The 27,012-nt window shown below is 36.5% G+C and overlaps 2 protein-coding genes across 3 annotated transcripts; both read right to left on the reverse strand.

Annotated features, from left to right (window-relative positions):
* Nucleotides 1-2,506: 2,506 nt before the first annotated feature.
* On the reverse strand, nt 2,507-6,604 carry LOC121972855. The gene is made up of 10 exons (XM_042524477.1): nt 6,269-6,604; nt 5,062-5,128; nt 4,864-4,956; nt 4,215-4,269; nt 4,006-4,135; nt 3,645-3,938; nt 3,461-3,562; nt 2,914-3,367; nt 2,786-2,837; nt 2,507-2,680 (listed from the first exon to the last, which is right to left on the reverse strand). Exons 1-8 carry the CDS (start codon nt 6,602-6,604, stop codon nt 2,924-2,926), a joined length of 1,521 nt encoding a protein of 506 aa, XP_042380411.1. The 3' UTR covers nt 2,507-2,680; nt 2,786-2,837; nt 2,914-2,923.
* A 7,764-nt stretch (nt 6,605-14,368) lies between these two features.
* On the reverse strand, nt 14,369-16,103 carry LOC121971505 (NAC domain-containing protein 87-like). Of its 2 annotated transcripts, none has more exons than XM_042522813.1 (4): nt 15,747-16,103; nt 15,519-15,662; nt 15,081-15,211; nt 14,369-14,983 (listed from the first exon to the last, which is right to left on the reverse strand). In XM_042522813.1, the coding sequence occupies exons 1-4, from the start codon at nt 15,892-15,894 to the stop codon at nt 14,615-14,617; spliced, it is 792 nt and encodes a 263-aa protein (XP_042378747.1). In that variant the 5' UTR covers nt 15,895-16,103; the 3' UTR covers nt 14,369-14,614. The 2 variants fall into 2 exon arrangements, with proteins under 2 accessions (XP_042378747.1, XP_042378748.1); XM_042522814.1 differs by having other exon boundaries at nt 15,081-15,184; nt 15,747-16,101.
* Nucleotides 16,104-27,012: the final 10,909 nt, after the last annotated feature.

Raw genomic sequence — 27,012 nt, forward strand, 5'->3', positions numbered from 1 at the left:
AACTGCCATGTTAATAGGAAGATTGACTTTCTGATCCTACAAGGGAGCCACCTATTAGTTTATTTGTATGGTTGTTTGTTTGTATGAATGTTTATATTTTATTTGTTTTAGATGATTGTGATTATGGATGTATTATTTAGATGTTTAAATTATGGATATTTAGGTACTTTTTTATTAGTTTGTTCGTATGGATGTATAGTTGTATGAAGGTGTGGTTATATGGATGTTAGTTTATTTGTGTTAGTGATATTATGAATTGTATGAAATGTATAAAATGTAAATGTTAAGTTGTACGAAAATATATTTGTATGCGTGGATTGTGAAATATGATCGTATGAATGTATGGATGAATATAAAATGTGATTGTTTGGATTGTGAAACACTTTAAATTATCTGTATGTATGAAGTATCATCATTTGTGATAATTTCTTTTATATATGAAAATTATAAATAGGTTGACCTAAATAACTTAAATATAAACTATTTTTTTGAAGTACCGACAAAATAGATTATTCCGTAGGTAAATATCGAAATAGATTACCTATGGAAGTACCAATTCCATCGGTAATTCTATTATGAAATAACCAACAGAATAACCAATTCTGTCAGTAATCCATAATAGGATTATCGACAAAATTGATATTTTCGTCGGTGTTATTTGCTACAAAAATTCATTTTCTGTCGGAAATCGCAGACGAAAATTATAATTATGTCGATAAACTCTTTTTTGACGAATTATCTCCTTACAAATCATTTTTATCGTAATTCTATCACTAAACGCCTATATCAACGGAATTACAATAGAATTTTCTATCGGTAATCCTGTTTATTTTTGTGGTGAAGAGTACCAAGCACCTTGTCGGGCATGATCAAATAAAATAAAATTAAAAATTATTACCATTGAAAAATATTAAAATATGTCATAATTTTTTATTATATTTTTTAAAAATATACAAAAATATGATAAAATATAATTCTTTATTATTTTAAAAAGAGTAAATTTAATTTTAAAAATTATTAGAAAGAAAACGGGTAAATTAGTTGTCTAGATAATAAAAGGATATATTTGGTTGAAGATTATTATTGATAATCTTAGTTATTTATCTAATATTATGTTATTTAATTTTATTTGATTCAAGTTATAAGTGATTCCAGATTATAAAATATGTCTGTCACATTAGCAAATGAGGGATATAACTTGGAATGCGATTATCTAGTTTTCAAAATGAGTATTCGAAAGGTTGAACTAAATAATAGTATGTTATGTTTGATTATGATATCCTGATTATACAATTACCTGATAATTGTATAATTAAGATTATATCTGATATCTTCAACCAAATGTTTAATTATTCTAATTTTAAACATAATATCATAATCGATTCTTCCTAAATTGTAAATGATTCCTTTTATTAAATCCAATATCTCGACTGCCATAGCCTCCGCTTTGAGCATCTTACCTCATATCAAAACTCTAAACCATATTTTTTTCTCTAAACCTTAAATGATCCCAATGCCTTCGTAAGAATAGTATTTATTGAGCCTCAAAGTCGCTTATTCGTCAGAGAAACTATATCTCCACAAATCCTATCTTCCAAAAATACCAATTGATGTGCCTTGCAATCCCTGTCAAGACATATATATCCAGACTGGTCTATGTATGTCTCAGAGATGTGACTAGACAAGCAATTTCATGGCTTGAAAAGTATGGCAGCTTGGGAAGTATTGCAGTTTGGGAAAAGTCTGTGGACTAGGAAGTTCATGGACTAGGAAGTTGATTAGTAGTAAGTTCATTGACTGGAAAGTTCGTGGTTTGGGAAGAAGTTTGTGGACAGGTAAGTTCATGGATTGGGAAATTCATGACTTAGGAACATCCCTATCGGGAATATTCCTGGAGCACTACAAAAAAATTCAGCATTAGAGACGGAATATTCCGTCGCTATTCCGTCGCTAAACTAGTTTAGCGACTGATTCGCGACGGAATCATTGCGTCGATACAAATTGTGTCGCTGGCTGTATTTAGAGACGGAATATAAATTCCGTCGCTAATTAGAGACGGAATATATATTCCGTCTCTAAATTATTAGAGACGGGAATTTAATCATCAGTCGCTAAAAATAAAATCCTCTTTCTGGTTTGATCAAAATTATGTTGTTCCGTCTCTAATTAGAGATGGAACGTAAATATTCCGTCTCTAATTGGAGACGGAACTTAAATATTCTGTCGCAAGACATCGACATTTCAAACAATTTCAGGGCAATCAGCGACGGAAAATTAAAGTTCCGTCGCTAGATATCGTTATAACAGTATTTTCCATGGTGAAATTAGAGACAGAATTTTAAAATTCCGTCTCTAATACCTGGAGATTTCAGCAGCACATTTCTGTTCCTGCAGTCATCCTTGTTTACATTTTATAATAATCTAAACCATCACATACAAACAACACAAAACTCACCAAATAACAATACATTCATACAAAAAACTTTATCCAAGCACAAAACAATAATCCAAGCACAAAATTTAAACTAAACATCCAATCACAAAACATAGATAAATATCCAAACATCTCCAACCATAAACATCTGATTGTATAGTACTACAACATCTGAAATTTAAAATCACAATACAACACCATCTAGCAAAGAAAATCCAATCCTAAGCTAGCAAGTAGTAATCAATCCTGCAAAAATATTAATACGATAGATTACTAATAAAACAAAGAATAAACTAATTCACAATTATGAGTAACATATTAAATTTAATATTATGAATTTATTTTACATACCTGAAAGCTAGTTTGGTTATATGATGATGGTGTTGTATAGGCATCAACGTTCCTGAAAAGATATAATACAATGTTAGACATAGTTTCATTAGTGAAAAAAAAACTTAAAAAGTTAAACATCAAGATACCTATCACAATCTATGGATCAGGAGGATTATTAGGGTCTTGAGTCTCCTGAGAGGCAAAACGATGCGGCGTTGCACTCATTTGATCCAAGAAGGCCTGCATATCCCGCCCAATTTTCTCAAGATCCAATCGGGATTGCCGCTCTACTCGAAATTCAGCCTCCAAGGTCGAGAGTCGAGTCTTCAAATCTGCGTTTTCCTGTTCTAAGACGTCTACTCTAGCAGATGATTCGGATGCACTCGATGATGTGCTGGGACGACCCCTGGCCCTAGGAGCCATCGCTTGATCATATACAACTCTCGCCTGAGCCCCAAGACCATATAGGGTGGAGGTCTTTTTCCTTCCACCAACCACATCATAATAAATTTCATTTATCTGGTCAGTGGATAGAGTCTGCTCCTCACCTCCCTCTAAACTAGGCTGAGACGCCTGTGCAACCCTAGCAGCAATTTCTTCCTATTTACATTAAAAAAAAGTATTGTCAGATATTTACTAAAATGATAGGTAATTATTGTTAATAGTTATATATATTCAAGTGTAGAATCTTACGTCTAATGCCGATGATCGACGATCTATAAAGTTGCCATCTTTTGACTTGTGTGTCTTGGTAAATATCTCCCAACAAGTAGGAGGTCGCTGTAGATCATGTTCCTGAATATTAAAGAATGTAAATAATTCCATTGATATAGTCTAGGTACAAAACTCTTATAGAATTTTAAAATTGGAAACTAACCAAGTCTAAGGCATGCTCGACGATCGATCGGGATCCAGCGGTATGTTTTGTTGCTCCAGTACTAGGGCCAGCCAGCTCACTCTTTCTATTGGCTCGAGCTTTCATTGCATTTTCCTGCCATCTGTCTACAGCCCAAATGGCTCGCCATGCATCCCAAATGTTCTCAGGTACATAGGATGGTTTTATTCCCTTTTGTCTTGCTTTATATAGCATGTCTTTGTATAGTTTGGCACAAGCTGCGTTCCAGGTAGCATAAAATTCTGCCTCGTGCTCTGTCTCCCAAGTATATCTTTTCTGCAATAATACATTCACAAATTATTATAAAAAACATAACAAAATCATGATAATTAAATTGGCTTACCAAAAACTCATCGTAATAAAATTGCTTCATATCTGGGTCTACCCGCTTCCATGTAGTACCAGCGGGACTAAATCGCTCTTTAAATTTCGAGGTGATGTATGCAGCTACTCTATGACCATTTGGGGTAAAACTGCATTTAACAAATAAAATAAACCAAATATGTTAAAAAAATAGATGTAGCGAATAAGACTAATAACACCAATACTTACCAACCCCCGATAATCCGTAGAACAATCTGGCCACCAGCATCAGACATGTCTATATCTGCAGAATTACATTATAACACATACGCATGCACACTAGGTTTAATCAAACAAATAATAATGACTAATAGAGTAAGACAAGTGATATAACTATGAATATTTAGATCTAAAATTTAACTGAACAATGCTTAATCTGGATATATAACAATTTTAATCATTAACATTTTGGAGATCTCCTCACTAGACTCTGTATGTTCAATAAGCTCCTCACTGCTGGATATTTCTCCATCATCTATCTCCTCATAAGGTACATTAACATCTACAAGTAATTGAGATGTTGATTGAATCTGAGAATCTACTGAATATATCTCTACTGTATCATTTTGAAATGCATCGTGGTTTTGGTACACGATAGAGTTGGGCATTTCTATGGTAGAGCGTGGCTTTGTTCGGCAAACTGCTAACCATTCACTAGCTCTTCTCCTCTTTGTGAGATATTCAAGATAGAAAACCTGCCCCGCTTGTATCGCAAAAATGAAAGGTTCATACTTGTTGAAGCTTTTGTTTGCATTTACCTCAACTAAATTGTAGTTTGGATGTATTCTGGTACCTGTTCTTGGAGTCGGATCATACCAAGAACATTTAAATAACACACATCTTTTGATGGGTAAAGCAGGATATTCAACTTCTATGATTTCTTCAAGTCTCCCATAATAATCAAACTCAGAATTATTGTTGTTGATAGATCCTTTCACACAAACACCCGAATTGAAAGTTAGTCTGCGTGAATCCCGTTGTGTTACGTGAAATTTAAAACCATTAACATAGTAGCTAGAGTAGACTACTATCTTACGGAGAGGTCCTAATGCAAGATTGATTATCCTGGAATCTTGCACATTTGATATTCTTCGATCAGACACCTATAACAATAGTAGAATTAAAATAAGCCTCTGATAATTTAATATGGATGTAAGAAATTAAAACTATCCTCTAACTTACATAGATTTGAAACCATAATGCAAATTCCGTCTCTAACTTTTCAGCTATCTCACTTGCACAAATTGATGGATTTTGTACTTGTAGTTGTTGTTCATACAAGCTGGAAAATAAGCTAATTTTTAGAAAATTTTTAGAAAATAAGCTGGAAAATAAGCTAATTTTTAGAAAATTTTTAGAAAATAAGCTAATCACTGATCGTCCATAATAATGCAGCATGCAATCTAAAATTAGTTTTACTTGCAACATCATAAGTTACTGACCCTATATTCCATAAATCATTCAACTCGACAATCAGAGGTTGCAAAAAAATATCAATCTTCTCTTTTGGATTAGTTGGCCCTGGAATAAGTACAGTAAGGAACATGACTTCATCTTTCATACACATCCATGGTGGTAAGTTATAAGGTGTTATTATAACGGACCAAGATGAATATTGCTGTCCAGACTGACCAAAAGGTTGAAATCCATCTGTAGAAAGTCCGAGTCTCACATTACGTGGCTCCATTGCAAATGAGGGAAATATTGTATTAAGATGTTTCCATGCAGGCGAGTCACAAGGATGACACATTATACCTTCTTCGTGTACATGTGATAACCATGATTTAGCTATATTATTTTGATTCATAATGCATATTTTTGATGGTCTATTCATAGCTTAAACTCATATTTGCATTACATTTCATAATTGCATTTGATTTTGGACCTAATTGCAAATTAGCCTAATTTCATGGTATTTGATGCTAATATTTGTTTATTATTTTGTAGGCATCAAAAGGGTCATGGACCCGATCAAATCAGACCGCATTTGGGCTCAAATCAAGGGCTTAATGAGGCGATCAAACCTTGGAGCATTATGAGCCGTCCATTGAAGATTGGAGAGATCTGAGCCATCCGTCAAGCATCTGGTCCATCCGACCTAATGAGGAGCAGATCTTGTCCATTGATAAAGATCCAAGGGTTTTGATCCAGATCTGAGTTGATCCAGCCGTTGATCAAGCTTCAAATTAGTCTCAGCCGTCCGATCAGATTGAAGATGGTTTAAAAGCTTCGTGAGAAGCTACAGTGCAGCTGGGCTCGAGCGTTCGCGATTTCTTCACTGTAGCATCGTCTTCTTCCTTAGCGGCGGCCGAGTTCCCATTCCACGTTCCAGATCCGAGAGCTTGGTTTCTTCGACGACGACGATCATCAGCTGCCGGCGTTCGTCTTCCGGTGATCAGAGAGCTTGAGGGAGGTTTCCCGAATGGCGATTTGGGTTCTGTTTCATCGCCGCGATTCCGATTGTGGAGGTCTCCCAATCGGCGATCTTCGCATCCACCAGAGCTGAAGGGAGGTTTCTCAGATGCTACTGGATATTTTCCGATCTCCATTCCGCAGCCAAACTGTGTTGAATTGGCCATTCGATCTGGTTTGCAACTTCACAGGACCTGGGCTCTGTTTCTTCGGCCGATGAGGTTTCCAGATGGATGGAGCTTGAACGGAGGTTTCCGTGAGCTGTGAGTACCCTATGGAAATAGCTGGAAGTTTGTTTGATTGTTGTTGAATGTTTATAGGGGTTCCGAGAGCATTTCTGTTGGTTTTACAGCAGATTGGAGGAGTTTTTGCTACGGGATCCGGATTGAGGAATGCTTAGGGTTTAGATTTATTTGTTTTGTCTTTGAATTGTTGATGTTCCTGTTCAGATCCTCAGATCTGATCCATTACTTTGCTATTTTAATTTGTTTGAGTTTTTCTTATGCAATTCTGTTTTGATTTTCTTTGTTGCAAAAACCCAGTTCTTATTTCTGATTCGAATTCTAATTCCTTAAGATTTCTGCAATTAAAGTAATGTTTAGCTACTAACTTAGTTTGCAATTTTCTTCTTACTTGGTATCTTTTGTTTAGGTTTCTATAAGTTAGCGTTAGTTTCAATTCATGGATTTAGGAAACATCTTATTTGATTCATTTGATTTTGGTGTGGCTTTGAATGTGCTTGGTTTATGAATGAATTACTTAAACTTTTCATTGTTCACCTTTGTAGAATGTGGTTGATTGTTAGTGAGAAGTGAAGACTTGGTGGATGAGTTAAGTGTTGAATTTGAATGCGATTAGGAATTGATTGTTGACTGAAGATGAGAGATTTGCATTAATTGATTCATTGGTGCATTTAAATCTGAATTTAATTGATGCTTATTTGATGAGAAGGAAATGGATCATGTTTAGATGAGAATGAACCTTATTTGACCTTATTCTTTGATCTTGTGATGTAATACTTTGATTGGAACCAATTTTAGGATTTACACGCATTTACTAGTTATCCTTGGAAAAATACGACTTGGGACTCCTTACTACACGCATTTTCTTTAGCTTATATGGGTTCCAATCTTTATTAATTTGGAGCGCCTTGTGACATGCAAAAAGGCCGACACCAACATGCTCATGATGCCACCTCATGTAGCTTGCTGTTGCAGTAGATGCGTATAAGCGTTGGAGTCTAACAGTTAACGGGAAATAATACATAACTTTCCATGAAACCTTTTTATTTTTCTTCCCTGGAATTCGACTACTATGCTTATAACTAGGGTGAGTACAGATTCTACATTCAATCAGTTCACTGTCTTCTTTCCAAAATATCATGCAGTTATTAATGCAGCAATCAATCCTCTCTACCGGCAAATCTAAACCTCTCACCAATTTTTTTGTATTGTAGAAGCTATCAGGCATTATGTTATCCGCAGGAAGTAACTCAGACATCAATTGACAGATGTCATCGTAACATCTTTCTGAAAAATGATGCTCTGCCTTTATGTTCAATAATCTTGCAGTAGCTGATAATTGAGAATGACCAGACGGAATCCCTTCCCACACTTCTCTTTCACTAGCCTTTAACATGTCATACATTTGTTGAACTTCACGTGTTGGTACATCATCTATATTTGAATGATCAACAGCATTAATAGCGTCATAAACCATTGATTGCATTGCATTCTCATTAGATGATGATTCCCCTAAAGGAGTTGTGCCTGATGATGAAGCATCCGAGGTTCCAATACGGTGAGACAAATAAGGCTCTCCATGACAGTACCAGTTGTAGTAATTTGGAACAAATCCTTTTTTACATAGATGTACTTTGACAGTATCCTTGTCATGAAAAGCTTTATTTCTACATTTGGAATGATTACACGGACAACGTAACATGACACCATCCATACATTCTGGATGACTCTTCGCAAAGTTCACAAACTCTTCAACTCCAGCATAATAGTCATCTCGGATAAATCCATTTTCTAATCTATTGTACATCCAATTTTTGTTCAAGTACATTGAAACTTGTAGGTAAAAGAAGGAACCCCCGAATGGGAAAAGATTGCAAACGAGGCTGTAAGAACAATTCCTGGAAGGGAAAATGGAGGGAATTGTGACATCAAAAATCTAAGTACAGGCTCAAAAGTGTATCTTCCAGTATTAGTGGAAGGAGCAAATACAAGTACAGGTGATATGCACTTTTCGCAAGGAGATGGTGAAATCACATTTTGTGGAGCAATACAAATGAGTGGATTCCTATAACTCAAGTAACTATTCAAACTCTCAGTTGCATTCTTGTTTATATGATTCTACATATACATGATTTCAATAAGCATCAAATATGAAATCATAAAAGAAAATTTAACCAAAAGCAAGAAATATGGTAGAAATGAGTACAGCTGTTGAACATAACCATTGAGCAAAACTGGCATGTGATGAATTCCAAAAAAGCTTGAAGAATAAATTTCCCATTGGCACAATGGCACATTAAGAATACTCAAAGGCAAGCATGTAAGGAGATAATCATTAGTATCTTCATAGCTTAGTCAACTTAGAGTGTTAAGAGTGTTTACTCTTATCAGTAAACAAATATTTTCATATCGATGAGTGCTGGCCGTAATGCTTTTGTGATATGCATTTGTAAGTATTTCAATACATTTGAAAACAACCATGGTGAAAAAAAACAATTAATGTGTGAAGAATATGAATTAGTAACTACTTCAAATTTATACTAAGACTAAAACATTGTTAGTATCTTTAAAGGCGGACATTGTTTTTACTGACTTGTAATATGTAGGTGTGAGACCATAAGAGATGGCACAACAAAAAAAAAGTAAAAGAAGGAATTGTGGTACTAGATTAATAACTTAGTAAGTATGCAATTAATAGAATAGAGGTACTAAGTATGCAATTAATAGAATAGAGGACTAACCAAAATCATACCATGAATACAAAATATTAAGTATATAATTAAGAAGTTGTCCTTAACTACTAAGTCCATGCTAAGAGTCCATTTGGCAAGAAATCAAAATTCTTAAAGAAACTGGCTTTAAGAACCTAGTAAGAGGCATGTTTCACAAGTAAGAACCATGCCACCGTTTCACAAGCAAGAAATCAAAATTCTTAAAGTCCATGCTAAGAGTAGGTATGTTTCACAAGAAATCAATTATTCTAACCTAAAACTACAAGTAAGAACCTAGTAAGAGGCATAAAAGTTCTCCAAATCTCCATTTGGCAATCAACATACAAAGAAAGCAATTCTCCAAATCAAAATTCTCTAAACATGCTTAAAGAGAGACATTCAAATTAAATGAGTAGGTATGTTTCACAAGAAATCAATTATTCTAACCTAAAACTACAAGTAAGAACCTAGTAAGAGGCATAAAAGTTCTCCAAATCTCCATTTGGCAATCAACATACAAAGAAAGCAATTCTCCAAATCAAAATTCTCTAAACATGCTTAAAGAGAGACATTCAAATTAAATGAGATATAAAAATTACCAGAGGAGTAAACTAGCTTAAAGAAACTGACTTAAAACTAAACCTAGCAAAATCAAATGAGGAGATTACCGATCACACTTCTGGCAAGGTGGCACCGATGAGAAGAGAGGAGATGCGTTCTGTGGAGAGGAGTTGCTGCGGAGAGGAGATGCGTTCTGTGGAGAGGAGCTGCTGCGGAGAGGAGATGCGTTCTGTGGAGAGGAGAAGGAGACGAGTGAGAAGAGAAACCAAGGTGGCACCGATGAGAAGAGAAGAAGCGCAGAGGAGAGGAGAAGGAGGCGAGGGCGTAGCTTGCTGCGAACTAACCGAGAGGGAATTGAGAAGGAGACGACCCGCTGCGGAGAGGAGATGAAAGCCGCGAGGGATCGCCGACGAGAACACAACGCGCGCAGAGAGGAACGCGAGGGTTCTGTTCTGTGCCCTAAATCGCGACATTAGAGACGGAACTTTATATTCCGTCGCTAGTTAGCGACGGAACTATAAGTTCCGTCGCTAATTCTTCGCTATCTAATGTAATTCCATCCCTGATTAGAGACGGAATCAAAATATCGGTCTTTATTTAGAGACGGATACTTTATTTCCGTCGCTAATATTTACAGATTCATTTTTTTTCAAATTTAAAACGGCCAAAATTCTCTAATTAAAGACGAAATTATACTTCCGTCTCTAATTAGAGACGGAACTATACTTCCGTCTCTAATTCCGTCGCTAAATGCTTTTTTTTTTGTTGTGGAGAGGCCTAGTAGTTATATTGCTCGAGTGAAGAAGTGACAATCCACCTGTCTTGATAGTCAGCAAGGGTAACAATCTGCACGGGTAGCTTCTTGGGTAAACCTTCAAACTCCTTTTTTTCATAATTGATTGACAGTGCCGAAGTATTCCTGCTTGAAAATGTTCTCAGCTCGTCATCTAGGCCGCAAGAATATTCCCACCCTCAGATATCTCCCATGGACTCCGATTCCGATGATTTTATCTTACATTCCTGCTAACACTTCTCCAACTAACAGCCTAACATGTGGTGTAGTCATCTAGTCAGAGAGAATATTCCCACCCTTGGATATCTCTCCTGGACTACAACCCCTCAATCATCCAGGCCTCGAGAACACCCTCATTCAAGGATAATGAGGGATATCTCCCATGGATTCCTACCCCTCCACTTCAAGGTTGTGAGAACATCCCGTTCGGGGATATCTCCCATGGATTACTACTCCTACTTTACTTAATCACATTTGCTGATAATTTTCTAACCATGGGCATTATAGAGCAGCATTAGAAGCATGAGTGTAGAAGGGAGAGGATTGAGGTTAGGTGATTGGACAGGTAGTAGCTCATGATGATGAGAAGGCAACTTGTTTCACGGGACAATAGTAATCTCTTGTGCAGATCCCCTCTCTAACAAGGTGGTTGGTGATCATTCCTTTAGCAAAGGAAAGGACATGTTGGGCACGCAGTCTTGCCTTTGATCACCCGATGAGCACACGTGGCAACATATCACAGCCAGTATGAGCTTCCTATATTTCTTCGGTTAGAATATAAAAGCATAGGGATCTAGTTATTTCTATCTTTTATTATGCCCGGAGGTATGGTTTAGTGGTAATTAAGTACTTGCGATGAAGTTGCAATGTTCGGGGTCAAAACTCAACAGGGTTTCACTGCCTATGTAGTCCTCTCCGCCCAAGCGCTTGCTACATGAGTTTCCCCTCTTTACCTCTCTCCCAATGGTAGTGGACGGCCTAAGGGACTACGGTTCTGCATTTCTATCTGTTATTTACTTAGAGTTGGTTGATCCAACATCATAGAATTTTCCCACTGCCCATCGAATAAGAGTCACATAAATGGCACGATCATGAATGATTTGAATGCAACATATATTTATTTGTGACACGTGAGAATTGAATCCTCATTGCTTATGAAACTCATCTATCCATTTATCACTGTCTGAGTTCGTTCATTATGATTTTGTTTCTCTTCTTTCATTATATCACATGCTATTTCTTCTATCGCATCATATACGTACTATTGTCATCTCAAAGTTTCCCTGGGGCTGTCACGCCCCACAACCGGTGATTGACATCGGTGTTTTTTCAAATGTAAAATTCAAAAACAACCAACCATAGTAGTACAAGAATTACAAAAATCTATCTTTTCATTCCAAAATAAACAATAAACTATTTACACAATTTGAAACTAATTAAATTACATTCACTTAAATTTAAAAATTTATTATTGTAGTAGAATTCTAGTCTTTCTGTCAGCAATTGGAGCAAATTTACCATCCTTAAACTCGACTTGCTCTTTATTCTTGATTTCATTTTTAGTTTCCATTTCGTCTCTAACTGAAATAAATTGTAATGGGTGGGTGATTTGGAAGTCACTTAGCAAGTGAGAGACAAAAATACAAATATAGTGGTTCTTGAAAGATAGTAGTTTCTCAGTAATAAAAATAATAGTAATCTCAAAATAGAAATTGACGCACACTGAAATAAAATTATATTCCTCGTAGCTTAAACTAATATCAACCCTTTAGAATGATTTCTTTTAGAAGAGAGGTCGGTAATAAATAGTAATTCAGTAATAAGTAATGCTTAGAATATGTATTCATACAATTTAGTTCATAATTAATTCAGTACCTCAAAATTTAGTAATAACAGTAATCAATAATAAACAATAATGGGTAATAATAATAGTGAAACACAATAGTATTGTGAAAAAAAAATTAAAAATAAAACTATTATTCTCTTTACCGTAAAACAAAATCATAAAATAATAAATCCACTTATCATAATCCTTAGAAATTGATAAAGTGATGGTAAAGGTGGAATTGTGAAGTACACTTCTTCTTTATTAAAATAATTCTGTCGAGAATATATTTTCTCTTACTATGAAAATTAGTAACTTTCCCAATGATAGATGTATCAGTATTTATAGGGATGAAATTTTGATGATTATCTCTCCCACTAACTCCATTTTCAGTTATGATTTTCTCCATTACTACAATTAACCGGGAGTTACAACTCTTCTCTCGTAACTATAGCGATTATTGCCAATAGTCTCTCCACTTCCCCATTTTCAGTCACAATTCTCTTCATTACTACTATTAACGGGCAGTTGAAACTCCTCTCTTGAAACTGTAGCTAAAATCATGGGTTTGAGGATTTGACCGGTTTTCATAACCACCTAGACACCTAACCTGCGATTTGATTCCTAGTTATAATGTATTTGTAGAATTTTTTTCTCTAAATGGAGCACGTAATTATGGGATGTTAACCTTCTCGGTAGCTAGCTGCGAATGTTTCTAAATTTACCTTGACAACCGATGAAAAATTTTCGTACGACTATACCGGTCGCCCAAATTAGATATTTGATGATTCACTCATCTCAAAGTTTGGCACTGGGCACCACTAAGTTCCGTTGCCTTCTATTAAAATAAAAATCGAAACAAAACCCAAGATAGAACCAAAACCTAAAATAGAATCATAACCCCTAAGAATATAACAAAAACAAAAATAGAACTCAAAATCGAACCAGAACCTAGAACATAACTAGAACCCTTAACAAATTCAAAATCCAGAATAGAATTAAAACCCAGACCAAAATCAAAATCCAAAACAGAACCAAAACCAATAACAAAAATAGAAGCTAAAAACTCCATGATTCAACTCCTTTCGTATGGCTGTGAGGGACCCTAACAATAGTAGTTGAGATCCTCTGTCCCAAAAATAATACGTCCTCGTGTCCCCTCGCCGATCGGACCGTCATGACATCCTCGTGATGTACACTGTATCCTTGAGATATGATTTAACCTGTCTGAACGGTGAAGGGACACAGAAACACATCATTTTTGAGACAAAGGATCTCAATTCTAAAAATAGAAGCTAGAATAAAAATCAGAATCTAAAATACAGAATCCAGAACCTAAAACCTACTAGAATCCACAACCTAGAACACAAAGTCCATAACTCAAAACAGAACCAAAGCCCAGAAAACCATAAACTCGAATCAGAACCCAGAACAGAAACTAGAACCCCAAAACTTTAGAATTGGAAATCAGAATCCCGAAAAATAAAAAATCAGGCCCTTGAAACAAAAAATCAGAAATCAAAACCCTAAACCAAAACACAAAATTAGAAATAAAATCAAGAACTAAAAAAAGACTAACAAGACAGGCAGTTCAAATAGACTGACCAAAACGACTAGACACAGATCTGACAAAGGAATATCTAATCAGGTACTCTCTCAAAGTATTTTATCCAATTCACTAGTTTGTGAGGGAGTATTGAAATATTCAATAAATTATTATTATTATAATTTTAGAAAGCATAGAAAAAAAATATAAGAGTCAGTTTAGTTTTTGGAAGAAAAATCGTATCATCAGGGAATAAGACTCCAAAAATGGTGAAAATTATTATTATTTTTTAATTTCCAAAAAGAAATTTCACTCTTTACAATCAAACAAATCATGAATTAGACAGCCTAATCACAACTAATACAAACAAAGAGTACAATTAAACCCCCAACATTAGTTCAAACAAACAAAAAAAATTATTTTCACTATCCTTTCTAATTAACAAGAGATTGGTCTGTATATATATATATATATATATATATATATGTACTCAGAATTCTCAGAATCGATCACTCCTCCATTGTTCTTCATGGTGGTAGTATTCGTCGCCAAAGGAGTTCTCCACCTTCAGCTGCTTCATCGTGCTAGATGATGATGCAGTGGCAAAGCCTCTTAACAGTTCTTCATCTTGGTGCAAGTAATCTCCCGAGTCGCAGAGGAGTGAGCAATAAGAGCTCTGATTTTGGAGGCTCATGAGGAGCTGCCGGTCGATCTCTTCAGCCGTGAGCACAGCGGAGAAACTCATTGCCATCGGAGCAGGAGGCGGAGGAGGAGGAAGCAGGAGCTCATCTTCAAAGGACTGGATCCTCTGCAAGCTTTTCGACTGCGAGGGGTTCTTGTCCAGCACCCTACAAACAACCCATTCATCCTGCAGTCACAGGATTTTCAACATCTTTCACAAATATGATGGAATCAGGAGAAAATTAACACGAACAACCATTTCGATAGTTGTGATATGCATGTACCTTGCTTTGGTGCCTGAACTCGTGCATGACCCAGTTGGTCTTCTCCCCCTTCGGTGCCCTTCCTTTGTAGAACACCAGAGTCTTCTTCGTGCCCACAAGGGCACCTTGTCGAAGAAAAAGAGGATGAAGATCTTTATAAAGAGGAAGAGAATATAGAAGAACTCTATTATATACAAGAGGTATAGGGATATATGAACGAGGGCAACACTCACTCCCTAATAACAAACACTATGTTTCAGCAGCTAGAATTTTACAATTTCTGGTAACACAGATCAATATCGTATTTTAACAATTATAAATTTATAACTATTATTATAATAATATTTTTTTTAAAAAAAAATAAAAATGAATTGAGATCATCGTTATTTTAATAATAAATTAAAAAATCGATTCCAAATCATTTTTGCTCAAAAAGTTGAGTTTAGCATTTCAACTCACCTTTTCCCTTGTGGATCTCTTTGTCTTTTCCGGTGGCCTTCCAGTAGCCGGACTGTGTGGCCCTGTTGGTCCTCGTGCCCGTTGGGTACTTCTTATCCCTGTGGCAGAAGAAATACATCTCCTTGCCTCCCATCTTCGCCTTGCCTAATTTCAGAGTTTAGAGTTTAGGGTTTAGAGTTTAAGGGTTCAGGGCAAAGAAAGAAAGAAAGAAAGAAACAGATTAGTTACTTGGAAGATCCCATGGCTCGCACTTGTTTAGGTCGACATCTGCTATGGCGAGTGCGGTGAAGGAGTGGTCGAGGATCTTGGGCAGGAGGTAGTGACTGATTATCTCTTCGTTGGTGGGATGGAACCTGAAGCCAGGCGGCAATTCCATGCCCTTCCTTTTCTTCCTCTGCCGCTAGCTGCTGATCCAATCCGAAGGAGGAGGAGGAGGAGAAAGAATTAGGGCAGGTGAAATCGAACGATGATTCGGAGCTAGGTGGAGTCAGGGAAGAAGAGAATAGAGAGAAGAAGAGAAGAGGGCTTAAATAGAATCATTCCCGATGAAATGAGACAGACGTGCTGCTCTTGGTCTTCTTCTCGTGGCTCATAACACTCTTTCAATCTTTTGGGGGTAAAATTCAAACAAGCCCTCCTATTTTTTATTTTTCATTTGAAAATTCAAACAAGCCCTCCAATGGCAGCACCTTTCCTTTATGTTCAACAATAATAAATTACTGTTAGGAAAACTTATTAAACCGCTCATCTTCAGTATTAATCCAGCCAGGTGTCACCTAAAAAAATTAATAATAAATTAATAAGTTCCTAGATTGTCCTAGTCCTTCTCTGCCCCTCGAAGTCACACCGACCCGAGAGTTTCCTGGTAATTTCAGTCTTGCATAATAATCTCCTCGTTGATAAAAGGGAAAGGAATAAGTTGGTAGATTGGGAATTCCTTTTTCTTTGTTCTCAATAAAACAAATTCTAGAATCATTAAACCTTTGACAATATTTTTTGTTCGAAAAGTTTATCCCTTCTAGTGACTTGTCCATGCATGCTTCCGAGTCACAACGAGTGAATCGAGTGGATGAAGCAGGGAATAAGTAGGTAGTAGTCGGATAGATATTATGAAATGACAATCAAATACCCTTGTTTTTAATGTTTCTAATTGGAGCCAAACGGTTCTCTCGAGGTAGTACGATGATTAAAATATGAGGTGTTATCATATGAGATCTTAGGGTTGAATCTTAGTATATCCAAGCATATCTTTCCTTATACATTGCTACTTGCACTAATGACTAGTAATCAATCATGATTTATCTTCTTTGTATTAGCCTAAAAATAAATTGATTAGAATACTAAAGGCTAACAAATCACCTTTAACTGCTTGATACTTAATAAGCAAGCTTTGACTTGCCAATTGCTTGATGATCCACCCATCTCTTTAGCCCAACCTTCCCACCATCTTAATCCAGAGAAATATATTGGTGCAGGAAGCACCAGGCGATTAAACTTATGTTTTGATAATGACAAAAAATTCAAAAGTTAAGATGTCTTATTGTCTAATAAGGTTGATTGAGCTTGTAGGAAAGTCTTAAGTTGCCTTAGGCAAAAGTCCTAGTGGATTCTAGGCAGGTGGAAACCCCTAGGGGGTGGTAACCCTAGGTCCTAGGGGGTGGTAACCCTAGGTCCTAGGGGGTGGTAACCCTAGGTGATAAAAAGTCCTAACTACGGTTATGCAGGTGGAAAACCCTAGGCGCGGTAACCCTAGGTCCTAGGGAATGATAACCTTAGGTGGAAAGTCTTGGCTGATCGAGAATCTTTGGGTGAATCCTAGAGTCGGAGACTCTAGGTGGAAAGTCTTGGCTGATCGAGAATCTTTGGGTGAATTGGTGGAAGATTGGACGGTCGGGAATCGAACGTCTAGCGAAAAAGTCCTGAAGACTCGGACGCAGAGCAAAAGTCAAGTCAGTCGGACGACCGGTCTGGCAATAGGTAAACTCTCCTGAGAGGAGTAGGTGAGGACGTGCTCCCCGATGAGGGAGTAGTAGACATCGGTTCGACCTCGGGTTTTCGGAGGCGAAATATGAAGTCAGAACCGGACAGTTCAGAGACTATCAAAATGACTTTTTATTTCATATTTTATTGTGCTAACTTTATTTTACAGAATATGTTTGTATTTTGGACTAATGCATCTTGCATGGAGAGAAAAGACTTAAAAGCCTCGGATGAACAGTTCATGAGGCGCCCTCCATGGAGCTTGGAGGCGCCTCGGTCGAAAGCCTCGTGCAGCAATGCGTGAAGACGCCTTCCAAGGAGATGGAAGGTGCCTTGAACGTTGGATGGAGGGCGCCCTCCATGGAGCTTGGAGTCGCCTTCGGTTGGATAAGTGGTGCAGGCGGCGGAGCTTATCGACACCGCGGAAATGGAGATAAAACCTTGGCTGAAGGCGCCTTCTATGGAGGTTGGAGGCGCCCTCAATGGCTTACTTAAGCCTAGCTCGAGTAGAGGCAAATGAAAAATCAGAAAATTGCGAGTCTTCTTCTGTGTGTTGCTCAAAAGACATTTTGGCAAAGTCATAACACTGTTCCGACAACTAGGGGTGAGCATTCGGTTAATTCGGTCCATAAATTAACCGAATTAACCGAAAACCGATTTAGTGTTGGCTAACCGAATCAAATCAAAATTTTACTAAAACTGAATTAATCGAATTAGTTATTTCAATTAACACCGAATTAACTAAATTTGTTTAAAATAACAATAAAAAGAATTTATATAAAATTAATATCAAATTAACCGAATAAACCGAATAAACCGAATGCTCACCCCTACCGACAACCTAAAGCTCCAATTCCATATTTCTTAGTTGTTAGTATATTTTTACTACACTTAATTAGCTATACTTTAATTTGTAATATTTCAGATTGATAGTGAATTGCTCAAAATAAATACTTAACAAGTGTGGGCCTTGTAATAGGAGTTGTCACAGGCTCCGAACCAAGTAAAATAAACTTGTGTCATTATTTTCTATTAATTGTTCTTATTCCGCTACAATATACTCGATTCTTTTAAAATAAACGAATTAGCCACGAGCGCTATTCCACCCTCTAGCACTTTTCGATCCTATAAAATATTCATCCCTAATTGTTTTTACTTGTAAAAAATTAGTTAAATTAAATTAATCGATTGAATCCAAAGAATTTACAAGTTTAATTTGGTTTATTTAGAAACTTAATTTTTTTTTAAAAAAAAAATCTTGATTTATACTATATTATAAGCAGTTGACTAATGTTTTGGACTGATGTTTAAAAAAATATTATTTGATTGATAAAAAGGATCGATTAATCAGTAATAGATCCAATTAGTTGATTTTTTTTACCGGTTTAATTTATTCGATTTTTATAAAAAATTTGATTCATTCAGTTTATCTTAAACAAATTAATTTATTTATGGATGAAAAGGAAAGCAGTTGACAGCGGAAATAGTTATCAATGAAACAAAAAAAAAAGGGAATCATCGTAAAGAGGAGAAAAAATTAGGAAAGATAAACGCTTGATGCCTTAGTTGATCGCCACATTCAGAAAAGAAGTGATTTTGATCCTTTTAGATGGGCGAGCATATCGTCGGTTCATACTGTTGGGACACACTTAAAATTTCATATTATAGATATATAAAAAAAAATATTTTTTTATGAATTTAAAAAGATGTAAAATATCTTTACTAGCATAGATCCTTTTGAGTAGAGTCAAATAATAAAGTCATGAGAATTTAAATCCAAAGCGGACAATATCATGACTTTATTATTTGACTCTACTCAAAAGGACCTATACTAATGAAGAGATCTTATATCTTTTTAAATATATAAACAACGAGTATTATGTAATTGTCACTCTTACGATTCAAATTATTTCCGGTTTCTTGGAACTAGCTACACTGAGCCCTAAGGGGTTCAGGCTTGATCGCCACAAGGAGGCAACAACCTCATGATTATGTTTGGTTCTCTCGAGATGGTTTAGTGGCTAACACATGAGGTGTTGTCATCATGAAGTCTGAGGTTCGAATTTCGACAAAGTCGAGGTAAATATCTCCCTTGTGTGCTAATCACTATTCCAAAGGCTAGTAGTCGTCCGTGATTTTTCTTCTCCGTGTTGGTCCTGGACGGATTGACGGGGACGCTGGAGGCGAGCGTATTCGATTTTTGCCACCATGGTCACCACGCAATGATAATGACCTTGCAAAGAGCCTTGCTGCCAAACCTAGCTAACCGCAACAAGAACTCTGCAAGCTCGTGAGGTTGTTACAATCACAAAGACAATGACCTCGTGAAGACCTCGTGGCCAAGCCTAGTTATCGTGAGGCCTCTGTGAGCTCATGAGACCGCAAACTCATAGTCGTGGTGCCAACGACCTTACGACCAAGTCTACCTGGCACGAGGCCTCTGTAACCTCGTAGTGTCATTATAGCCGCGAGTTCACAACGATGCTGCAAGAGTTTATGACGGCTAAGATCAAGAATAAAGATTGAGAATATTTTTTGAGAGGGTGGAAAGTTCATTTTACCTAATTTAAACGGGTGAGAAAAAAAATAGATTAAAATTAATCCGCAAACATTCTAAATCTCTCATCTAAAATATAATTCACCTTTTTTCTTATATGTACCTCAAAGTAAACAGTGGAGTTGTTGAATAGGACAAGCGATATAATTTAATGTCGAGTGTAAGGAGACAAGTAGGGAATGAAGCAGAAGATATGAAGCGATTAATCAGAATATATATCTAACAAACCTGAATATCTTCGAGTCACATGTTTGCGTGGGCCACAGACTTAGATAGCTGTATGCGTGTGGGGCCGACTGTCTGTTAACCAGTGCACAATGGGCCGAACAATAATGAGGTGCAGCAGAAGTAATCAAAATTAAGTTGCTTGAAATCCTCCTTTACAGCACTTAAAGAGAAGATGCGTGTCTCGTTTGCAGTGGTCAGGAAGAATTTAAGATTTTAATCTGAGTTATAGTGTACAGGAGATTTTTTCTTTAGTAAAAACATGAGACTGCCCATATTAACTAGTTAGATGGGTCTTTATAAATATTTTTTAATTATCTTAATAGTTGATAGAAAATTTTTATAAAGTCAAGTCAATCATTTCAAGGATTAACTGGAATTGGATATCTGCAAACGCATTTGGATGTGAGTCATACAGGGTGGGTCCTTGTGAAGTCACTTGTCCCTTAGACATGTCAAACTATCTCGGTTTATAGTCAGCCAGTCAGCCTACGTGCAACCTATACAGACTAATGTGATTTGTCCTCTAGATAAGAAAGTGTACATTAGAGATTGATTTGATGCTTAAGCTAATATGATATTATAGGGAAGAGGAAGTAATAAAATGAAAATGGAGAAGAGAGATTAGAGTTAAATACTCGTATCGTTGACGATTTTAATTTTACTATTTTATTAAAAATCTTCCTCCTTTACTAACTAACTTTGGTGAAACTTAAAATACATTTACGTTAATGTCCTTTTTTCTATTCACACTAAAAATAATTCCAAAGTTTATTAGTAATTCCACAAACGAAACAATCAGTGATTTAGAGTTCAAGACTCAGCTACAATGTATTATTATCAATTTTTCTCATCATTAATTTTTTCTGGTTGTTTTATATAAAAAAATATAGTTTTCTTATATCTCATATCTTAGAATTGATAACACTATAATCAAAGAAACTTCTATAAATATTTTAGACCGACGATGTTAAAAAATATATTTTTCTTAATTTTTTTACTAAGACAAGTATAATATTAAATTAAAATAAATTTTTTCATAAGGAAGCCCGTTACAGTAGTTTGTTGTTGGGATTCTCTAGCGTCACTATTGCATGGGTCAAATAATTAATTCTTGGTTCATAAGGGTAACACTAGAAAATCCAAATAATTCGGATTTGCAAAGACCCAAATAATTTATATATTATTATATTACAACAATTCGGATTTTCAAAGACCCAAATAATTTATATATTATTATATTACACGCACAACGCGTGTGCACGATCACACTAGTATTTATAAAAGATCATTACTCAAAATCCTCGTATCACACTAGGTTGTTTTGGCATCTCCGGTAGCAGAGTTGGCCGTGAGGTCTTTTTTTTCCGTTCCTTACGTTATTGTTCAACCAGTTGTTCTTATTGTTAAACTAGGTAAAATTGAATATGAGGGGATCTGATCCTATAGAAATTTTCTATCGACCGTTACGATACATCGGAAAGTACTCACGATGGATGACCCAAAAACCTAGCATCCCATGATTGCACACTTAATTTAGAGAAAAAAAATCCTAATAAATGTGTCATATTTTTTTTTTTATTATTGTTGGAAATGGGGAGAGTGGGGATGTGGGAACATGATCTTCGTTCCCCACTACTCATAATGGAAAAGTCCATTATGCTCCTGGTTTATTTCCCTATATAAAGGGGGTGTGCGTCCAAGGATCATGCGTGGGTTGGAGACGAGAGTAAGCGAGGAGAATATTCAAGGCGGTGGGATTTGGTTTGTGGAATTGCGGAGGGCTTTTCGATCCTGTGATCGCTCTTACGACAGCGAGTTTCGTCATTGCCGATTGCGGATCTGCGGGAGATTGCTGTAAGTTTTTACCGCTTTAATTTAATTCCTCTTTTCATGCATTTAGAATTATCTACATTGGTATAAGAGTGCGTAGTTATTTCTAAATGCTTAAGACGAATTATGAAATCGTCGTTCGGATGTTTTCTCGCGTCGTTACTTGTCGTCATTGTTTTGCACGACTAATGTGTCGTAACATACAACGCCGCTCACCGGCGATAGGGTTGCTGGTAAGGGTCACCATCTCGAAAGAGGGATGTGGAACGGAGTTTGTCTCTGATTGTTGCCGACAATAAGGTCACAGGGAGACTTGCAACTGGGTTGCAATTTGGCGATCGAGTCGTTTTGCCAACGTTAGCGCTGCTGTTGCCAGGATAGAAAATCGCGACGGTTTTGTGATTTTCGCTGGAGCCGGCAAAGGTCCGCAAAGGTATTCTGACTGGTCGACGATGCATCAGTGACCTTCGTGGCCGGCGACTGTGTCCGTCGCAGTTGCGTGGCATGCACGGCGTGTGCAACGTGCGAACGTGGGCAGCACACGACAGAGATAATGTGAACACGAAGCACAGTATCTTTGAGGAAAAGTTTGATATTTATAAATCAAATAAATTAATAAAAAAGATAACGCTTTTTACTTAGCATGGATAAGTTTTGCTGTTTAAGAGGAATTAATGTGCACCATCGAAATTTCCTAACGCATGCCTACTGTACCATGCCAATGTATACCTACTGTAGCAATACGTTTAATTTGTATGCATGCGGTAATTAATTGGAAATGTGTTCAATTAATTTACCATTTATGATAAATGGTCTAGAGTAATTTTGGTCCATTTAGATCCGGTTCAGATATAAATCATTAGTTAGTTTAACCGAACCAATTTGATCCAAACCCGAAATCAATTTAGGTTGATTAATTGGACTTGGATCAAATATGATCAAATGACCAGATTTGTTCTATTGGGTCAGATTTGATTAAAACAATTAGATTTGTTCTAATTGGTTAGACTTAAACCAATAGACATTGGTTTGATCAAACGGACCTGAGTTTGATCAATAAGTCTAAAATTGGTAGAAATGGACTTAGATCAAATAGTAACAGAACATAGGTACAAAAATTCCTGTCCAATTAGATTAGTTCTAATTAAGGACAATGGACCGAGCTTAGGATCTGGATCCCTAATCAACCGATCTAATGGGTCTAACCAATTAGATTTGTTCTAATTGTCGACTTAACTCCTGAAAATCGAGAAAATTTATTTTTCTTGATTTATTATGTTAGTACTATGTATGTATAAATTGAAATAAGTAAGTTTTGTACTGGTTAGTCAGTTTTATACTGACTTATTTAATTTCAATTTTTCAGATGGCTAGTCGTGATTTACGACAACATGAGCTTTGGGAGGAGATTAAGGAGCTTGATTTCGACCCTGTTCAAGGATTCGGATGGCTTATTGGTCAGCGCGATCGGTTGTTCTGGAAACTTGAGCGAGAAGAGTTTCCAGTCCAAGACACACACAGAAGATTTGCTTTAGTCTATTCACTGCCGGAAAACCTTAGGCAGATAACATTCCAACTTTGGGATGATTATGATGGGCACATCTCGTATTCAGAGATGTGTAGACAGTTACTTCATCTCTATTGGGGTCCTGAAGATCCAGAGGAGGATCCAGATGAATCTGAAGAGGATTTAGAAGATCCTGAAGATCCTCCAGAGGAGGATCCAGAAGAATCTGAAGAGCATTCAGAAGATCCTGAAGATCCAGATGAATCTGAAGAGGATATGGGAGAGTGTGTGTGGGATCCAATTGAAAATCTTGAAGTTGTCCTGCCTGAGATTACCCCAAATGAGTCCAGGCTGAGAGAGATTATTTTAGCCACTGCACTAGTGTCTGTCCTAGTGGGAGTGGTAGTTACTTATTTAGTTTACTAAAGTTCTGTTATTGTTATTGTCGTTTTGTATGAACAATATGTTAGTCCATTTCATTCATGTTAGTTAGTTATATGTTAACAATTTACAACATAATTTTATGTTAATGATGTGTTTATTTATTTATGTTGTTTGCTTGACATGATGCATGATTAGTTCATGAAGTATTAAATGATTAGTTCATTTAATTTTAAAAAACATGATATATTAAATGATTAGTTCATTTAATTAAAGAATTCTTGATATTATAAATGATTAGTTCATTTGTTGGGATGTATGTAATAGAATTGATTAATATTAATTTGATTGGTCATACGGATGATGAGTGAAAACATAGTTGTCACTTGATTTTGTAAACCAACTCAAAGTAATATTAAGTCATTCATAAATTGCAGACATATGATATACACTGAATACTAAATAATGTGTTTATTTATGATAGATTATGGCAACCAAAAACATAATAGCTGAACTCAACAAAGGTGAAAAACTTAATGGGGATAACTACAAGATCTGGTACCTCAGGATACAATATGTACTTGAGGAACAAGAAGTTCTAGAGGCTGTAAATCATGTTATGGAAGTACCTGTAGATGGTCCCACTGGACAACACAGACGAGATCTTGATGCCTATAAGGCATGGAAGAAAAAGGACTCAACTGCAAAGGGTATATTGGTTAGTTCAATGGTAGACGACCTAGCTTTTGAGTATGAGTCATATCTTACGGCTCATGCAGTCTGGGTAGCCCTTAAAGAAAAATATAGTGAAGTAAGTCTGAGCAAGCTTCGATAGTTGACAATCAAGTTTGACAGCTACAAAAAGCGTCCGAATGTATCAATGGTTCAACACCTCAGGGAGATGTCGAACATGATTCGGTAGCTTAAAACTGCTGGTCATGAGTTGACTGATGAACAACAGGTTCAAGCAGTTATTCTTTCACTTCCAGATTCTTGGGAGACCATGAAGCAGACCCTAACTCACAGTGAGAGTATCAAGACTTTCACTGATGTCTCATGCCATGTAGAATTGGAGGCTGAGAGAGTTGAATTCGCAAGGATTTCTGGACAAGCCTATGTGGCTGTAGGTTCTACAGGATCATATGGATCCAAGAAAAAGAAATGGTTTAAGAAAGGGAAGGGAAAGAAGAGGGAAGCTGCTGTTGTGGGACAAGGTTCAATCAAGAAGATAGTAAAGAAGACTGGAAAGAAACCTAAAAACAAGTTGACTTGTTTTAACTGTGGCAAAAAGGGCCACTTTGCTCGGGAGTGCACTGAGCCAAAAAAGGTAAATCCAAGTGTGTCTTCTTTTCAAGAGCATTTTGTTGTTAGTTCAGTGTTGTTAGCTGATTCTTATCCTTTGTAGATTATAGATTTGGGAGCAACCAACCATGTAGCTTGGGAACGAGTTACATTTGTTGAGTATGGTCGGGTACCAGCTGGCAACAAGTGGATCTGTGTGGGAAACAATGCAAGAGTTGAAGTCAAAGGAGTCGGCACTTGCAAACTCAACCTCCGTGGTGGTAGAGTTTTGTTTCTACATGATGTCCTGTATGCTCTTGAAATTCAACGGAATCTTGTTTCTATTACGTATCTTCTTGATTTAGGGTATTGTATTAATTTTTACAGTCGGTCTGTTGAACTTAAGATTGACTCAGTGTCAATCGGATATGGTTTTTTAACAAATGGTTTTATGGTTCTTGATGTAGAACCAGATGTCAATTATGCTATTGATGGTTGTTTTTCAAACATTTCTTTAACTAGTGATGCAGATATAACTGATGAGGTTTGACATGCTAGATTAGGACACATAGGACAAGAACGTATGAATCGGTTAGCTAGAGAGGGTCTATTGGGCACTCGGGCTAAGATTCAATTGTCTATATGTGAGCATTGTCTTGCTGGAAAAGCAACTAGGAAACCATTTGGTAAGGCTATTAGATCTGAATCAACATTGCAGTTAATTCATTCGGATATTTGTGGTCCACTGAATGTGAATGATAGACATGGAGCTTCCTATTTCATTACATTTATTGATGATTTCTCTAGGTTCGGTCATGTGTATTTGATTTCTCACAAATCTGAAGCATTAGATTGCTTCATTCGTTATATGAACGAAGTTGAGAATCAAACGGAATGTAAAGTTAAGACTTTATGCACTGACCATGGAGGGGAGTATTTGTCTGATATGTTCAAGACAATATGTAATGATAGAGGGATTATTAGACAGCTGACAATCCCTGGAACTCCACAGCAAAATGGGATAGTTGAAAGAAGAAATAGGACTCTTCTTGAAATGGTTAGGTCTATGATGGCGCAAGCTAATTTGCCAATCTCCTATTGCGGAGATGCATTATTAACTACAGCCTATATACTTAACAAAGTGTTTTCAAAGTCAGTTCCATCTACCCCATATGAACGTTGGACAAACAGAAAACCAAATTTGAGTAATCTGAGACCCTGGGGGTTAGCTGTTTATGTTAATGATAGTTCTCACAAGTATGGAAAACTAGAGCCTAGAGGTAAGAAATGTATCTTTATAAGATATCATGAGACTTCCAAAGGTTATGCTTTCATAGGTAAGCAACTAGATGGAACCATCTCCGAAATAGACTCGAGAGATACGACTTTTCTCAAAACAGAGTTTCCAATTAGAGGTAATGTTGATAAAAATATTCCTCTATTTGAGGAGGATGAGATATTATCAACAAGAGAGGTGTCAAAAGGGATACCTGAGTCTAGTCAACTGAGTGGGAGTGATATGCCGAGTCATGAGTTGACTTCTCAACAACCCAACTTACGGAGAAGTGTTCGTAAGATCAAACCTAAGAAGAGGTTTGAATTGAGAATGAGGCATTGGTTACACTTCCAATTGATGACGACGAACCTCAATCCATTGAGAAAGCATTGGGATGTAGAGTTAGAGAAAAATGGAAAGCTGCAATGGTTGAAGAGATGGAGTCCATGATTCA

Source organism: Zingiber officinale, chromosome 4A (genome assembly GCF_018446385.1).
Source record: "Zingiber officinale cultivar Zhangliang chromosome 4A, Zo_v1.1, whole genome shotgun sequence".
NCBI classification, from domain to species: domain Eukaryota; kingdom Viridiplantae; phylum Streptophyta; class Magnoliopsida; order Zingiberales; family Zingiberaceae; genus Zingiber; species Zingiber officinale.

What these genes read in the sequence shown, in the direction of transcription:
- LOC121972855 (XM_042524477.1), bottom strand. Translation starts at nt 6,604, where the DNA reads ATGGCCAATTCAACACAGTTTGGCTGCGGAATGGAGATCGGAAAATAT. An exon ending in CTACGGATTATCGGGGGTTG is followed by an intron (nt 4,136 to 4,214) that starts GTAAGTATTGGT and finishes TGTTAAATGCAG; the next exon opens with TTTTACCCCAAATGGTCATA. An exon ending in TTTATTACGATGAGTTTTTG is followed by an intron (nt 3,939 to 4,005) that starts GTAAGCCAATTT and finishes GTATTATTGCAG; the next exon opens with AAAAGATATACTTGGGAGAC.
- LOC121971505 (XM_042522813.1), bottom strand. Translation starts at nt 15,894, where the DNA reads ATGGAATTGCCGCCTGGCTTCAGGTTCCATCCCACCAACGAAGAGATA. An exon ending in CGAGCCATGGGATCTTCCAA is followed by an intron (nt 15,663 to 15,746) that starts GTAACTAATCTG and finishes CTCTGAAATTAG; the next exon opens with GCAAGGCGAAGATGGGAGGC. An exon ending in AGAGATCCACAAGGGAAAAG is followed by an intron (nt 15,212 to 15,518) that starts GTGAGTTGAAAT and finishes CTCTTTATAAAG; the next exon opens with ATCTTCATCCTCTTTTTCTT.